Genomic DNA, 15,098 nt, shown 5'->3' on the forward strand with positions numbered 1-15,098 from the left:
CTTTGGAATGTGATTTTTTTCCATGCCCACACCTGCACGTGCAATGAACTTGCAGGTTTCCTAAGACCGCGACCAATTGCAATTTTTTGTGAGTTAGGCTGCAGACTTTGGAATGTGATTTTTTTTCCATGCCCACACCTGCACGTGCAATGAACTTGCAGGTTTCCTAAGACGGCAGCCAGTTTTATGCGACCGGGTGGGTAGGTTAAACCCGTGTGTAAATCCCTTGCAGCATTCCCCGCGACCTGCTTGCAGTTTCCCTTTTAAAAGTTCGCCGGCCGACAAGCCGCCTACAAATAGCTTTCGGGAAGCCCCCCCCCCCCCCTTTAGCCAAAGCAAAAGAAACTTCGGCTCGGCAAAGCAACGGAATCAAACCGAAGCGTCGCCGCCTCCGAGCGCTTTTCGGGAGGTTTTCACCCTGTAGGGGGCGCTTCTCTCTCCCCCCCCCCTCCCCCGGGCCAATGTGGCTTCTGCGTCCAGTTGCGCATGCGCCTCCGGATCAGGCCGGGGAAAGGGGAGGGGGGAAGTGGAGCGAGCGAGAGAGAGAGAGAGAGAGAAAGCGAGAGAACCTTGGCCGGACTCCGAAGCGGGTTTGGCGAACAGGTAAAGAACGAGGTGAGTTGACCGGGGGAACGTGGGAATCACGGCAGGCAAGAGTTAACCCAGCCCGCGGGCGGGCGGGCGAGGGGGAGGCTCCCTCCCGCATCCCAAGACTGCCGATCGCCCAAGTTCCCCAAAGCAGCGTTTCCCAACCTTAGGAACTTGAAGATGCGTGGACTTCAACTCCCAGAATTCCCCAGCCAGCTATGCTGGCTGGGGAATTCTGGGAGTTGAAGTCCACGCATCTTCAAGTTCCTAAGGTTGGGAAACGCTGCCCCAAAGGGCCCAGGCCCGGCCCACGTGCTTCGGGGAAGCTGCTGCCGGCGAACGTTCGGAGGATGGAACGCCGAGTAACAACTTCGCGTTCTAATCGGAGGGGGAGGGGGAGGCGGGGAGCCGACGCGCTCCGGGAAAGGAAAAGGGGCCGCCGCGGCTGAGTCCGGCGGCGCGTTGGAGGGGGCCGGACCGCTTGCTCGCCCTCCTCCCTCTCCCTTCCTTCCTTCCTTCCTTCCTTCCTTCTTTCCCGGGAAGGGAGGCCCAGGCGGGAAATTCAAAATGCGGGCGGCTTCCTTGACAGTTAAGGGTTAAGCGGAGAGGCGGGCGGGGGGTGGGTGGGGTGTGGGTGGAAAAAAAAGCAATTCCGGACGGGACTTCCGAAAGGGTTGCCTCTTTTATTCTTTCTTTGATAGTAAGGAATGAGTGTGGAAAGCCCGGCAAGGCTAATCTGGTAGGCTTTTATTTTCCTTTTATTTTTATTATTATTTTTTTTGGGGGGGGGGGGACTCCCCTATTCCTCGGTGCGGATTTCAACTCGCAGAATTCAAGCTGGCTCGACCTTTGCCAAGTTATAGAAGCAGGGCTTTCCCAACTCGCGGCAGCTTGAAAACTGGAGAGAACTTCCCAACTTCCTGAATTTCTCAAGCCAGACATGCTGGCTGGGGAATGCTGGGAGTTGAAATCGGCAAGTCTGAACATTTGCCCAGCTTGGAGACCCCCTGCTTTAGAGGCGTTGGTCTGGGGCTCCTGTGACTCTCGTGGAGCAGGGACCCCCAGATTCTTCAGCTCATGGACCACCACCACCCCCCCCCCCCCGGGAAGTTTCAGATTGTTCATCAAACACCCCCCCCCTTTGTTGTATGAGGATGGTTTAATAAATGCTATTTTAACTACTGGCACTGCTACCGCTGCTAAGAGCACCAACCTCTTGGATAGGCCCGTTGATCCTTTGGGGTCGATGTTGACCGCTTTGGGGAAGCCTGCCATAGCGGATTGGAACAATGGACCTGTCTACATGGGAGTCTTAGGTTAAGAAACACTGATGGAGGCTGATGGGCCAATGGATCCAGGGGTTTATTCCCAGCTAAACCGCAACCTGGATCCATAGCCTCGGAGATAATGCTAGACTCTCTGCCTGATGGAATGTTCTCATCTCTACTTGATTGTTAGATTAATAGCTTTTTCAAGAGTGGTGGGAACTGCTTGTCCTTGAATGTTGTTTAAAGATATACAGGTAATCCTTGACTTATAACCACAGTTGAGACCAGAATACCAACTAAGTAGCAAAGTATGTGCTTTCCCTATGGACTTTTCACATAGAAGTATCTGTGTAAAAGAGAAAGCAGTGTAACCTAATGACTTTTGTGTTGGCAGTTGTGTCCAACTCTTTGTTCAATAATAATGATGATGATGATGATGATGATGATGATGATGATGATGATGATGATGATGGGACTTTGGAGGTCATCTTGTTCAACCCCCTGCTCAGGCAGGAAACCCTACACCATTTCAGACAAATGGCTGTCCAGTCTCTTATTAAAAACTTCCAGTGTTGGAGCAGTCACCGCTTCTAGAGACAGGTTGTTCGACTGGTGAATTGTTCTGACTGTCAGGAAATTCCTCCTTGGTTCTAGGTTGCTTCTCTCTTTGGTTAGTTTCCATCTGTTGCTTCTTGTTCTGTCTGCAGGCGCTTTGGAGAATAGCTTGACTGCCTCTTTTTTGTGGCAGCCCCTGAGATATTGGAACACTGTTATCATGTCACCCCTCGCCCTTCTCTTCATAAAACTAGACACCCAATTCCAGCAACCGTTCTTTATATGTTTTAGCCTCCAGTTCCCTAATCATCTATAAGGTAAAGGTTTATCCTATCCAGTTGTGTCCAACTCTAGGGGGCAGTACTCTTCTCCGTTTCTTAGCTGAGGGAGCCAGCGTTGTCCAAAGACACTTGTGGGGTCATGTGGCCAGCATGGCTATACACTAAAGACACGCAGAATGCTGTTATCTTCCTGCCAAAGTGTTGTATTTATCTGCTTGCATGTTTTCAAACTGCTAGGTAGGAAGGAGCTGGGGCAAGTCACAGGGGCTTATCCTGTTATGAAGCACTCAGGTCTTGAACCTGGGCTGAGCTGACAAGCTCAGCACCTTTAACCATTGAGCCATCGCACCCTCTCTCCCCCCCCCTTTATTCTTCTATGGATCCCTTTTTATAGGCTCAGCCATTTTTTCTGCTTGAGCTTAGCCTACTTAAGAGGATAAGCTGGAGATAAAGTTGGGCCCTTCGCTCCTTGAAGATGGGTGATGTAATCATGATAAAGGTTGTAGAGTGGGAAGAACTTGTCCATCCAGAAGGACATTCCTTCAAATAACTAGACCAGCCATCCCTTTAATAAGAAGGGTAATGGGAACTTTGCAGTCCTTCCCAACAACACAAACTGCACACCATAAAATTGTGCCCACGTTTATCAGCCAAAGATTGCAGTGTGGTGCCCCACAGGAAAAAGTTATCTTTCTATCAGGCCACGGCAAAGATGACCTGGAGAAGAGAGATTAAGAAAGTTTGGCCTCTTAGCCAAAGTTTGGTACATTTGCAGTTGACTCATTTTGTAGATAGAGAATATCTTTGTTTCGTTCCTGGCAGATGGATCTCGACAACTGTGACAGGTGGAACTCAAGTCGAGAATAAATTCTTTCTCCGGGGCCCATTACTCTCTTGATTCCAGTGTGGAACTGGAATTGATTTTTTTTACAAAGCTTATTTGTGAACTAGACATTCACAAGACTGGAGTCAGTCTTGCTCTCAGATTAGAAGTGACGCCAAGTAGATCAAGCCAAATTCTTGCTATGCCAGAATGGACGACTGTTCCTCTAAGTCAGTTAATGGTTCATAGATCTGTTCATAGATTTGGGGGTGTGAGACTAGGCCTAAGCTGCTATACCTAAAGAGGAGGTAAGCAGAGTAGACAAAAGCCAGGAAAAGCTCTCTTAGGGAAAATAGCTAAGAAGGAGCCAAGTCCTTAATGAAAGAGAGGGGGGGAAAGGGGCAACTGAATCAGACAAAAGAAATTGGGCCTGAGCATATGGGAAGCCCCTCCCCAAGTCCCATCAACAGCAAGGACTTTGGGGGAGAAAACGGGTCCTGAAGCTCTGGTTGAAAGTGATTTGAGAGTGGAAATTTACCAGGGCTGTGAGTGTACAAGGCCAAACTTGAGAGCACATGTGTAACGGCGTGAGTTGATTGTAAGAATTTCTGAATAACATTCTGATCTTGCTTTTGCTTTACTTTATGATTTTAAGAGTCCATGAGTTTTCCAAGCATAGCCAATCTCTCGAGAGGACTGAACAGGTGGCCCTAAGGCAGCGGCACACTGCGGTTGTGAGTGTAAGTGGCAACTCTTTACTATATTCGAGGACTCTTTGCAGATAGTTTCAGGAGATGTAAAACAAGGGAAGCCTTTGTCTACTAAAATTGCTTCTTTCCCTGAACAATTTCAGTGTTAAGGCACTGTGGCCATGTTTCTTCCTCTTTACGCATGCAGGCAGCACCATCTTCGGAACGTTGCTTGCTGCTTCTTGCTTTTAGAAAACCATTTAGTGACAAACAAATTGAGTCAATTGAGCATACCACCTTTGCAAGCTGCACGAGTTACCTGTCTGTTTCTGGGCAGAGGTCCCCAACCGTGGCAACTTTAAGACTTGTGGACTTCAACTCTGGGAGTCCATAAATCTTAAAGTTGCCAAGGTTGGAGACCCCTGATTCTGAGTACAGATCAAAGTGGTTGGTTACACCAATAAACCCTTACGCAGCATAGAACCTGGTTAGCCCTCAAACTTATCTACCACTCCATAGTGCTTTACACAGCACACTCTGTGTAGTTTATAGAATCAGCACATTTCTCCCCAAAATCTAGGTCCTCGTTTTACCGACCTCTGAAAGATGGAAGGTTGAATCAGCCTTGAGCCAGTCAGGATCAAACTCCTGGATCTGGGCAGAGTTAGCCTGCAATACTCCATTTTAACCACTTTACCACCGCAGCTCCTACAGTTATCCTCTCTCTCTTAGGATACACATGGACAGTATGAGCCAACAGGGTTGAGTTAAACTTCTGGGTCCCCTTAATTAAACTATGTGACTCTTCTTAATATTAAATGTCTTTATCTTTTCACTGTTCGGAAGCCACCCAGAGTCGCTTTATGAGAGAGACGGGCAACATATAAATTTAATAAATAAATTGTAAACAGAGTCATTTGTCAGAATCCAGGGAAATGAGTACCGAGTTTAAAATTTGCAGAGTGCTACTAGAGAACAAATGTTCTGTTGGGATACAGACAGTAAACTCAATTGTACAGTATTTGTACAGCTGCTGTTAAGACGTTCTTTGTTCCATACTACTTGATAGATATGATTTTTATTTAAGATGTTTCAATCCTAACTTTTATCTTTGTTACATGGAGGATTGTAAATAAGGTTCTCAACTAGTAATAGTTAAGAGCTAGCCCAATAAAATACCGGTGGTCCTTGACTTACAACAGTTTATTTACTGACTGTTCAAAGTTACAACGGCTTTGAAAAATGTGACTTGCGACCGTTTTTCACACCTATAACTGTTGCAGCATCCCCAGGGTCATGTGATCAATATTCAGCTGCTTGACAACTGACTCATATTTATGACGGGCAGTGTCCCGGGGTCATGTGATCCTCTTTTGCGAACTTCTGACAAGCAAAGTCAATGGGGAAATCCAAATTCACTTAACAACCGTGTGACAAATTTAACAACTGCAGGGTTTAATTTAACAACTGCGGTAAGAAAAATTGCAAGATAGGGCAAAACTCACTTAACAAACCTCTTGCTTAGCAACAGAAACGTTGGGCTCAGTTGCGGTTGCAAGTTGAGGACTACCCATAGAATAAAATAAGTGATAAAATTTAACAAAGGCTAAAAAGATAATAGGGACTACCGATATAGGGATGTAAGCCTGTGTTTCCACCTGTTCTCATGTTCCTCCGGTTATTGCATTTTCTAATGTAAAGATTTCTCAACTTGCTTTTTATCTATTATTCCTATGCAGTACATTATCTTGCGTCAGCATTATTTTGAATTTTAATTATTATTTTCTCCCTTTGGGCTGGCGTGCCTGCCATCTACTGTAATGAAATTTGATCTGAAGAGAACATACTAAGTTTTATTTAATTGAACAGATCTGTCGCCTTTTTCTTTCCCTCTCTTCTGTCCCGCAGCTTTAAAGAAACATGCCAAGAAAACGGGTATTAGAAAAAGATGACATTTTAAAAGTGAAACGGACAAAAGGTGAGATGCCCCATGCTGGGAATATTGTTCAGATCTAAGCATTCTCAGTGCTTAACCAACAAAAGTTTTAAGTCTTACCATACAGTTCTTGTTTACCAAACCCTTGTTACCTATGATTGATGTCAGCATATTTCTTTGGTCCAGTGTTTCTCAATGTTAGCTGCTTGAAGATGTGTGGACTTCAATTCCCAGAATTCCCCTGCCAGCAGGACTGGCGGAGGAATTCTGGGAGTTGAAGTCCACATATCTTCCAAGTGGCCAAGTTAAGAAACACTGCAAGTTTGGAGTATAATTTTACTTGCTTCAAAGGGTTCTTTTCCTCTGCATGATTGAATGTAGGTAGATTTGACCATTATTGTGGGAATTAGCAGGTCCTTTTTTCAAATTTGTTCTTAATCTCAAGGGCTATGCCAATCTCACGCTTTGCCTCCAAAATGCTTCTCAACGGGTAGCTGCCACCTTGTCCAAAATAGGTTTAGTACAATGTCCAGAAGTTTAGGATTTCAGCCTCCTTCCCTCTTCTTTTAATTTCTCACTAACTTTGGGTTCAGAAAGTAAAATCTTCGGGGTAGGGACCCCATCATTTGTGTGTTCTAATTGTGTACCTCCACAACAGCTAAACCTTTGTAGGTTAGCCATAGTGCTCGTGTGCGTAGAAAGTATACAGTATACCTTGTACAGGTAGTCTTTGACTTATGACCACCCTTGAGCCCAAAATTTCCATTGCTAAGTGAGGTGGTTGTTAAATGAGTGCACCTCGTCTTATGATCTTTTTTATGCCCCAGTTGTTAAGTGAATCGTGCAGTCATTAAGCAAACCTGGCTTCCCACATTGACTTTGTTGGAAGCTGACTTTGAAGGTTATAAATCAGGGGTCTTCAAAGTTGGCCCTTTTATGACTTGTGGACTTCCAACTCCCAGAACTCCCAGAATTCCTCAACAAGGCACGTGTGCCTGGCTGAGGAATTCTGGCAGTTGAAGTCCACAAGTCATAAAAGGGCCAACTTTGAAGACCCCTGTTATACACGGTGATCACATGACCCTGGGACGATGCAGCTGTCATAAACACATGCCAGTTGCCAAGTGCCCGAATTTTGATCCCATGACCATGGGGATGATGGTGCAGTGATCGAAGTCACTTTTTTCTGCTTCAGAAAAGTCACTAAACGGAAGGCTGTAAGTTAAGGACCACCTGCATAGGGGAGGCTCCTTTTGATTTAGGAAACATCTGATTTGAATATTCTAGTCTGAAATTTTAAGCTCTCAGATTAGATTTTGAAAGGTTGCTTTCTCTTTTAATGTCCCTTCCTCCTGCTCTTATCCAGTTAGCCATTCATCACACCAAAGTGAGCCGGGATTGGTGTTGACCCTGGGGCAAGGTGACCTTGGACAGTTGGGCCTTGGACCAGATGTGCTGGCACGGAAGAGACCGGCCCTGGTGCGGCTCCCTGAGAAAATCATCCAGGCTGAGGCAGGAGGGGTTCATACAGTATGTCTCAGCGAAACAGGCAAAGTGAGTCCAGAAATACCTTGGTTTCTTATAGAAAGCTGTGCTATGTGCTTAAATTACGCTTCCCCCCCACAAGACTTTCCTGAACCTAGTATTCTCTTAGAGCAGGGGTCCCCAACCCCTAGTTTGTGGACCGGTACTGGGCTGCGGCATGCCAGCAACCGGTCTGCACAAACAAGCAAAGGCAGCACACAAAAGCCCATGGAAAAACCTCTCTCCACGTAACTGGTCCCTGGTGCCCAAAAGATTGGGGACCTCTGTCCTAGAGGAATAAGCTGCTAAGAAAAATAATTCTAAGATTTTGGGGCCACCACCAAAAAGACTATCCTGTGAAACTTCCTGCAAACACATGACTTGATCTTAGATTTTTCTGTCTCTATCTGGATGGTAAACCCATTTCAGTCATCTCGTTTTGAAATCTGAAATAGATTTGAACTGGCTTAAAGGTGGAAGTTGATGCTTCAAATCCCCTCTGTGCAGTTCAGTTTGTTTGTGTCAGAAGCATCACCACTAAAATAAGGCATACTATAAAACACAACATTTAAAATACAAGATAAAAGATCAAACTACGTACCAATTAAACAGATCTGGCCCAGAAACTAGCAGCACCCTAATTGCCTTCTCTCACGCTGTCATGAGATCAGGACACACAGGACAGGTATACATATGTGCTGTTGTCTGCATGTCACCACAATCTTTACCAAATTGAGTTTGGTAAAGAGCAGGAACGCCTGGGGAGGTGGTCCCTTGAATGGAAACCTTGGATTCCTTGCCAGATTTGAACAGTTTTGATGGGTTGTGCCTTAACACCCCCCCCTCCCCCAATGGACAAATAGAAATGCTAGCAATCCCATAACTGCTGCCCACCAGTGAAATTACTTTGAGGGTCTTCTCTTCGGGTTGATAGGTTGACTCATAACTGACAGCCTGGAGACGTTCTAGTCCCGGATGTTCCTCTTAATTTTACACCATGACCCCTTCTCTTCTTCCAGATCTACACTTTTGGCTGCAATGACGAGGGGGCCTTGGGGAGGGACACTTCAGAGGAAGGGTCTGACGCTGTGCCAGGCTTGGTCGATCTGAAGGAGAAGGCGGTGCAAGTGTCAGCGGGGGACAGCCACACTGCAGCATTGACAGAAGACGGACATGTCTTCATTTGGGGTGCTTTCCGGGTATGTTGTCTATTTTGCTTGGAGACTAAAGCTGTCCTTGTTGGCTTCCTCTTTTGAGTTGCCCACCGGTGCTTTCTCTCACACATCTGCATCTTCTTAGGACGAAAACGGCGTTATTGGTTTACTAGCTCCTCAGAAAGGCGAAGAGAATTCGCAGTCTGCCAGTGGCAGCTTGTTCCCAGTAGAACTACAGTTGGATGTCCCAGTTGTTAAAATTGCCTCTGGTGAGTGACACTGGCTACATTCATACCTCTCCCCAAACTAGGTTTTTTTAAAAAAGCAAGTAGTTTGCAAAGCAAGCGTGTCATGTTAGTCTCTTCCACATGCAGCGTGAAACTCTTAATGGGTGGCTTCAGCTTCAGCTAAGTCATCTCACCAGCAAATGTTGACACGGCTTAGTGAATCCATGAACCGAGTCAGTGGCTGATGTTCAGGTTAATAGTCTGGTTTACCTTCCATTGTGTAAAGTTTGTGAAAAGACAGGATTTTCCCCGTGCTTTGAATTCCGAAAAGCATAGGAAACAACTTTCTAACTCATCACTGCACCTTGACAGAAGAGGGGAAGAAAAGATAATTTTTTTAAAAATCCATTTTATGTATTAGTGAATACAAAGATAAAAATAGAACAATAGTGGTAGTAACACATTATTAAATCTAGACTATGTAAGACTATACTGTTCCAACTTCTCATTTTTAAAGTAAAATAACCTCTTCAAAAAGCGATAGAAAACTCCTGAAGTAGAGATTTCTTCCAATCCAGATTCCAGATTCCATAATGCCACTTGGGGGTGTGTGAAAGCCCTAATAAGCAGGCATATACATAGAATGAAGGCTACTGCTGAGCTTGTAAGCTGCCCTGAGTCTTCGGAGAAGGGCGGGATATAAATGGAATTAAAATAAAAAAAAATATTTACATAGAACGTTGGGAGAATTCTTGAGCCACCCATGAAGCAGCTTATCCTCTTTTTAGGGAGCCATCACTTGGCTTTAGTGTCCAGTACTGGCAACCTTTATACCTGTGGATGCGGAGACAATGGTCAGCTGGGGCGTGTGCCCCAAATTTTTGTGGTCCGAGGAGGAAGACGGGGCTTGGGTGAGTTCAGTGTTTAACTTAATTTACTTCCTCTTATACAGTGTTTGATTCAGTAGCTGTTTATTTCATTGGTTGGACCAGTTTTATCTACTGAATTTGTTCTGTTTGTTGCATTATTTTTTTTGGCCTTCTCTGTCTGATGTGATTTTATCTATGTCTGTCTGTCTGTCCGTCCGTCCGTCTATAGAGAGATAGATAGATAGATAGACATAGATAAAGGTAAAGGTTCCTCCGCACATGCATGCTAGTCGTTTCCAACTCTAGGGGCCGGTGCTCATCTCCGTTTCAAAGCCAAAGAGCCAGCGCTTGTCCGAGGATGTCTCCGTGGTCATGTGGCCGGCATAACTTGACGCCAAAGACGCACGGAACGCTGTTACCTTCCCACCGTAGTGGTCCCTATTTTTCTACTTGCATTTTTTTACGTGCTTTCGAACTGCTAGGTTAGCAGAAGCTGGGACGAGTAACAGGCACTCACTCTGTTATGCGGCACTCGGGATTCGACCCGCCAAACTGCTGACCATTTGATCGACAAGCTCAGCGTCCTAACCCACTGAGCCACCGCGTCCCTTATAAATATAGATAGATAGCTATAGATATAGATATACATAGAGAGATATCTATAGATAGATAGATGCTAGAGATATAGAGATAGATAGATAGATAGATAGATAGATAGATAGATAGATAGATAGATAGATAGATAGATAGATAGATAGATTTGTTAGCCGTGCAAGTGGCATCTAAGCACCAGAAAGCCAGACCTCCTTCCTTAATTAAATATAATGCATGAATATTGACTTGATTCTTCCTAAACATCTTACCTCTCTTCCTCCAGAGCGGCTGTTGCTCCCTCAAGTGGTCACCATAAAGCAGAGAGGCTGCAAGACCAAAGGCAACATCAGGGATGTCTTCTGTGGCTCTTACTCCACTATTGCCATCACGCAGGAGGGACACGTGGTTGGGTTTGGCCTCTCCAATTATTACCAGTTGGGTGAGTTGATGTTTATCGTAGGACTTGGGATATACACACTGCCCTCATGGTAAGCTGGGCCGGTCTCTAAAGACCTTATGATCCCAAATCAGGGGAGGCTTTCTCTCGCCTAGAGATATGCTAGCTTTGCTTCTTATTTTGAACTACTCCAATCTTCAGAGATCTTTTTATGTTCCCCCAAACTGTGAGGTGAGCCTGGTTGTCATTCAGGTTGATGGGGTTCAGGAGGTGTCCAAAATACTCCTGGTGGGACAAAAGAGATCTTTGAGGACCTTAACGATCCTAAATAATTCAGGAGAAGAAGTTGGTTTTCCTTCACCTGCTGAAGGCTAGGGAAACAAATGATAGTATTGTGTATGAAATTTGTGATGAAAATTGCTTTTTTGTGGCGACCATAATGTTGAAGTGCAGGGAGGCAGGAGTTTCAGTGCTAGGCACAGAGGGGGAAAGAAGTGCTTTGTTCCTCCTCTGACCAACATCTTGGGTTAGGACTAGTTCCACATGCTTGTGGCTGATAATGAAGTTTCCAATCACTTGTCGCAAAATGGGCTTAAAATGGTAATGGGCTGCTATTACTGCATTCATTTCCATTGATCTACCATTTGCTTTTCTATCCCCGCAGGTTCCCAAGAAATTGCCACTTATTATTCTCCTAAGATTCTGACAGCATTTAAGAATTCCACCCGATCGTGGGTTGGATTTTCTGGTGGGCAGCATCACACTGTTTGTCTGGATTCAGAAGGTGGGTCACCTGGAAGTGTAGATTCAAGGGAAGCAGTTGTTCGCCGCTCTTCCCTAGTCAGGCACCACCTAATAATAATAACCTTTAGACTTATATACCACTCCATAGTGCTTGACAGCACTCTCTGAGTGATTTACAATGTCAGCCTATTGCCCCAAGAACCTGGGTCCTCCTTTTACCAACCTCAGAAGGGTGGAAAGCTGAGTCAACCTTGAGCCCCATCAGGATCGAACTCCAAACTGTGGGCAGAGTTGATTTCTTTGGGTTGATTCCTTTCTTTGCATTAACCTCTGTTCATTTGGGGGTTGAAGGGATCTTCAAGGGATCTTGCATACAAATCCTGATGCAGCCGTTGCGGGTCATACAGTCTTTGAAGACTTTGTTTTCATGGAGACTTCTGTATGCCTTTGTGGTTGGGATTATTGGGGTTCTTCTTAATAGAACATTTTCTCTTTTTATTGGTTCCCACCTTCAAACAGGCACTGTGTATAGTCTTGGACGTGCAGACTATGGTATGTTGGGCCTAGGAAAAGGCGTTGGCGAGAAGAACTCTCCCACTGCTGTGCCTGGTTTGCCCAAATCAACTTCGGTGGCCTGTGGAGAACGGGTTGGCTATTCCGTGACAGAAGATGGTGAGCCTGAGCAAATATGGGGAACTGAGCATTGGTCCTGCAGTTTACACGAAAATTTTTGTTTACTTTCATCTCACTGCAATAATACTTGATTTATTTTCAAGGACTTCAATTTCAAAGGGGACAGTTGCTAAGTGTAAAATTGTGACCGCGGTGGGACTTATGACTTCACTTCCCACTTGACTGTCAAACGAAAGATCTCGTAACCGCAGTTGGTACAGTTTCACTTCTAACTTCTCTGTGGCAAGGTGGTTTCGAAGCATCTGAATGGTTATCAAATGGCCACAGGAGGCTGTGATAGTTGTAAATGTGCCCAACTGGCAATCACATGACTAGGGAGCGCTGCAACTGTTGTAAAATTCAAGGATTGGTGCTTCAACCCCATTGTAACTTCAAATGGTTGCTAAGCGAGGACTAAGGACTATGGATATGTTGATCCAAGAAAGGGTGATTGACCCAAAGTTGCTCCATGGCTAAGGTTGGATTGAACCCAGTTCTCCGTATTCCTAGTCCAGCATCTTCCTCTATTTCTTTTTATTTTATATATATATATATATATATATACATATGAAAGGGACGCGGTGGCTCAATGGGTTAGGACGCTGAGCTTGTCGATAAGAAGGTCGGCAGTTTGGCAGATCGAATCCCAAGTGCCGCGTAACAGTGAGCGCTTGTTACTCGTCCCAGCTTCTGCCAACCTAGCAGTTCGAAAGCACGTAAAAACGCAAGTAGAAAAATAGGGACCACTACGGTGGGAAGGTAACAGCGTTCCGTGCGCCTCTGGCGTCTAGTCATGCCGGCCACATGACCATGGAGATGTCCTTGGACAAGCGCTGGCTCTTTGGCTTTGAAACGGAGATGAGCACCGGCCCCTAGAGTTGGAAACGACTAGCACGCGTGTGTATATATATATATATATATATATATATATATATATATATATATATATATATATATATATATATATATATATATATATATATGGCTGCTCACTGTTTTTGATCTTCATGCTTTACCTCTCTGTAGGTCGTGCCTTTGCTTGGGGCATGGGATCAAACCTTCAGCTTGCCACAGGAGATGAAGAGGATGTTTGGAGCCCTGTTCAGATGTCTGGCCAGCAGCTGGAGAACCGCAGCGTTCTGTCCGTGACAGCCGGAGGGCAGCACACCGTCTTACTTGTCAAGGACCAGCAGAGCTGACAGTCTGTTCCTGCAGTCCCACCAGGAACCCTCCAGGGGGCGCTCCCTATCTGAACCTTTTGGAGCCAGATTTTGAAGACTGCCCTTCTGTGGAGAAAAGGGAAAAAAAAAACTTTTCAAAGTTTCTTTGGAAAAGAAAATTAGCTGAGATAAAAATACTCTTCTGAATGCTGGAATCTGTTGAAATCCAAAGCAGGTTATCTTTGTGGTATCCAAATCGGGAATGGAGACAAGCCTTCCCACCCTTAAAAAAGGAAAAAGAATCAGTGTCTGCAAATCTGTTTACTACCATGTTTGCTTTCGCTAGGCTATTTTCCCTGCTTTTATCGATCGTTGAATCACTTGGGAGATTTCCCCCGGTTCTGTTCACCACTCGGTGTGGGACTCCACCTTGGTTAAATTCTTAGCTAGCTATTCTTCCCTTTTAAAAAATTTTATCCCTCGCAGAGCTTGCATTCCCTGTTAGGAAGTGTGGTATCTTCAATTTAAGTGCAGCAAAATCTGCTGCTTCTTTTCACTGCATGTCCTGTCTAAAGCAGCAGAGCAAATTGGGATGACTCCAAGAGCCGTTTAATTCAGGGGGTCATTTTCTCTTACTGAAGTATCTTCTTCAAGATTCAAGGTTATGTAGACAGACTATCACCTTCATCACCTCCAGCCAGTACATTCCAGGCACAAGCTGCTTCAGAGGGATGAATGGTGTAGATAAGCACATCTTCCAAGTTGGATCCTTTAGCGAAAGGATCCAAATTGGCACTACTTTCCCTTATTTCCAGGAAAGAGTGTCTTCATCCTAGTAGGAAATCTGAATTCCTCAATCCTTGTAATTGTGGTTGGGGGAGAAACACGGTTCTTAAGTGGAGAGTGGGTAAAAGGTCTCTTTTGGAGAAATTGTTGGGGGTCTCCTTACGAGGCTTTTAATGCAGCTCTCACTGACGCAGCTCCTAATCTCCAGAACAATTAGGCCTGAACAGAGACTTCCAATGACACAGCACTGCTTGGGACATCCACAATTCCTGTTTTTCATATTTAAAGTGGCATCTCTGGGTTATTTTTTTTCCTGGAAAAATTAGGCCCTTGGATTTAGGAGACCATCTCCAAGTTCTCTCAGGTGTTCCTTCATTAGTTGTGCATGAATAGCAGAGTGATTTTTTCCCCAATATTTCCACGTGGGGCCATGCTTTTAAACCATATTTTCAATTTAGTTTGGCAGAGATTGGTAATTGCTTGTTCAAAGGAGCTGCTTGTCAGTTGATCCTCAGCAAAGATGAAGGAGCAAAACCAGCCAAAGAAAAGCCATGTTTAGATCATGGAACGTAAGCCAGACTGAGATGGAGACATTTTGCCATGACTTTTGAAATGCCAGCTGTGTTCTGTCATCTCCCACAGCCGAAATTTCTGCAATTCTAGAAAACGGTGCGTTTTTAAAATACGGAGTTCCTGCAGCCTCAGGAAACCAGGGGAGGGAAAATTTGGAGAGAGAAAGAAAGGAATATATATATATATATATATATATATATATATATATATATATATATATATATATATATATATATATATATATATATATATATGGTA

The 15,098-nt window shown here is 44.8% G+C and overlaps 1 protein-coding gene across 2 annotated transcripts; it reads left to right on the forward strand.

The window, feature by feature from the left end:
• The first annotated feature begins 503 nt into the window (after positions 1–503).
• RCC1 (regulator of chromosome condensation 1) lies at positions 504–14,078 on the forward strand. 2 transcript variants are annotated; one of them, XM_083369117.1, is made up of 11 exons: positions 504–615; positions 4,171–4,255; positions 6,113–6,182; positions 7,507–7,694; positions 8,684–8,863; positions 8,964–9,087; positions 9,834–9,956; positions 10,792–10,947; positions 11,570–11,689; positions 12,169–12,321; positions 13,348–14,076. In XM_083369117.1, exons 3-11 carry the CDS (start codon positions 6,125–6,127, stop codon positions 13,518–13,520), a joined length of 1,275 nt encoding a protein of 424 aa, XP_083225243.1. In that variant the 5' UTR covers positions 504–615; positions 4,171–4,255; positions 6,113–6,124; the 3' UTR covers positions 13,521–14,076. The 2 variants fall into 2 exon arrangements, with proteins under 2 accessions (XP_083225243.1, XP_083225244.1); XM_083369118.1 differs by lacking the exon at positions 504–615 and adding an exon at positions 1,309–1,327 and having other exon boundaries at positions 13,348–14,078.
• The last annotated feature ends 1,020 nt before the right edge of the window (positions 14,079–15,098 follow it).

Source organism: Vipera ursinii (genome assembly GCF_947247035.1).
Source record: "Vipera ursinii genome assembly, chromosome: 9".
Lineage (NCBI taxonomy): Eukaryota > Metazoa > Chordata > Lepidosauria > Squamata > Viperidae > Vipera > Vipera ursinii.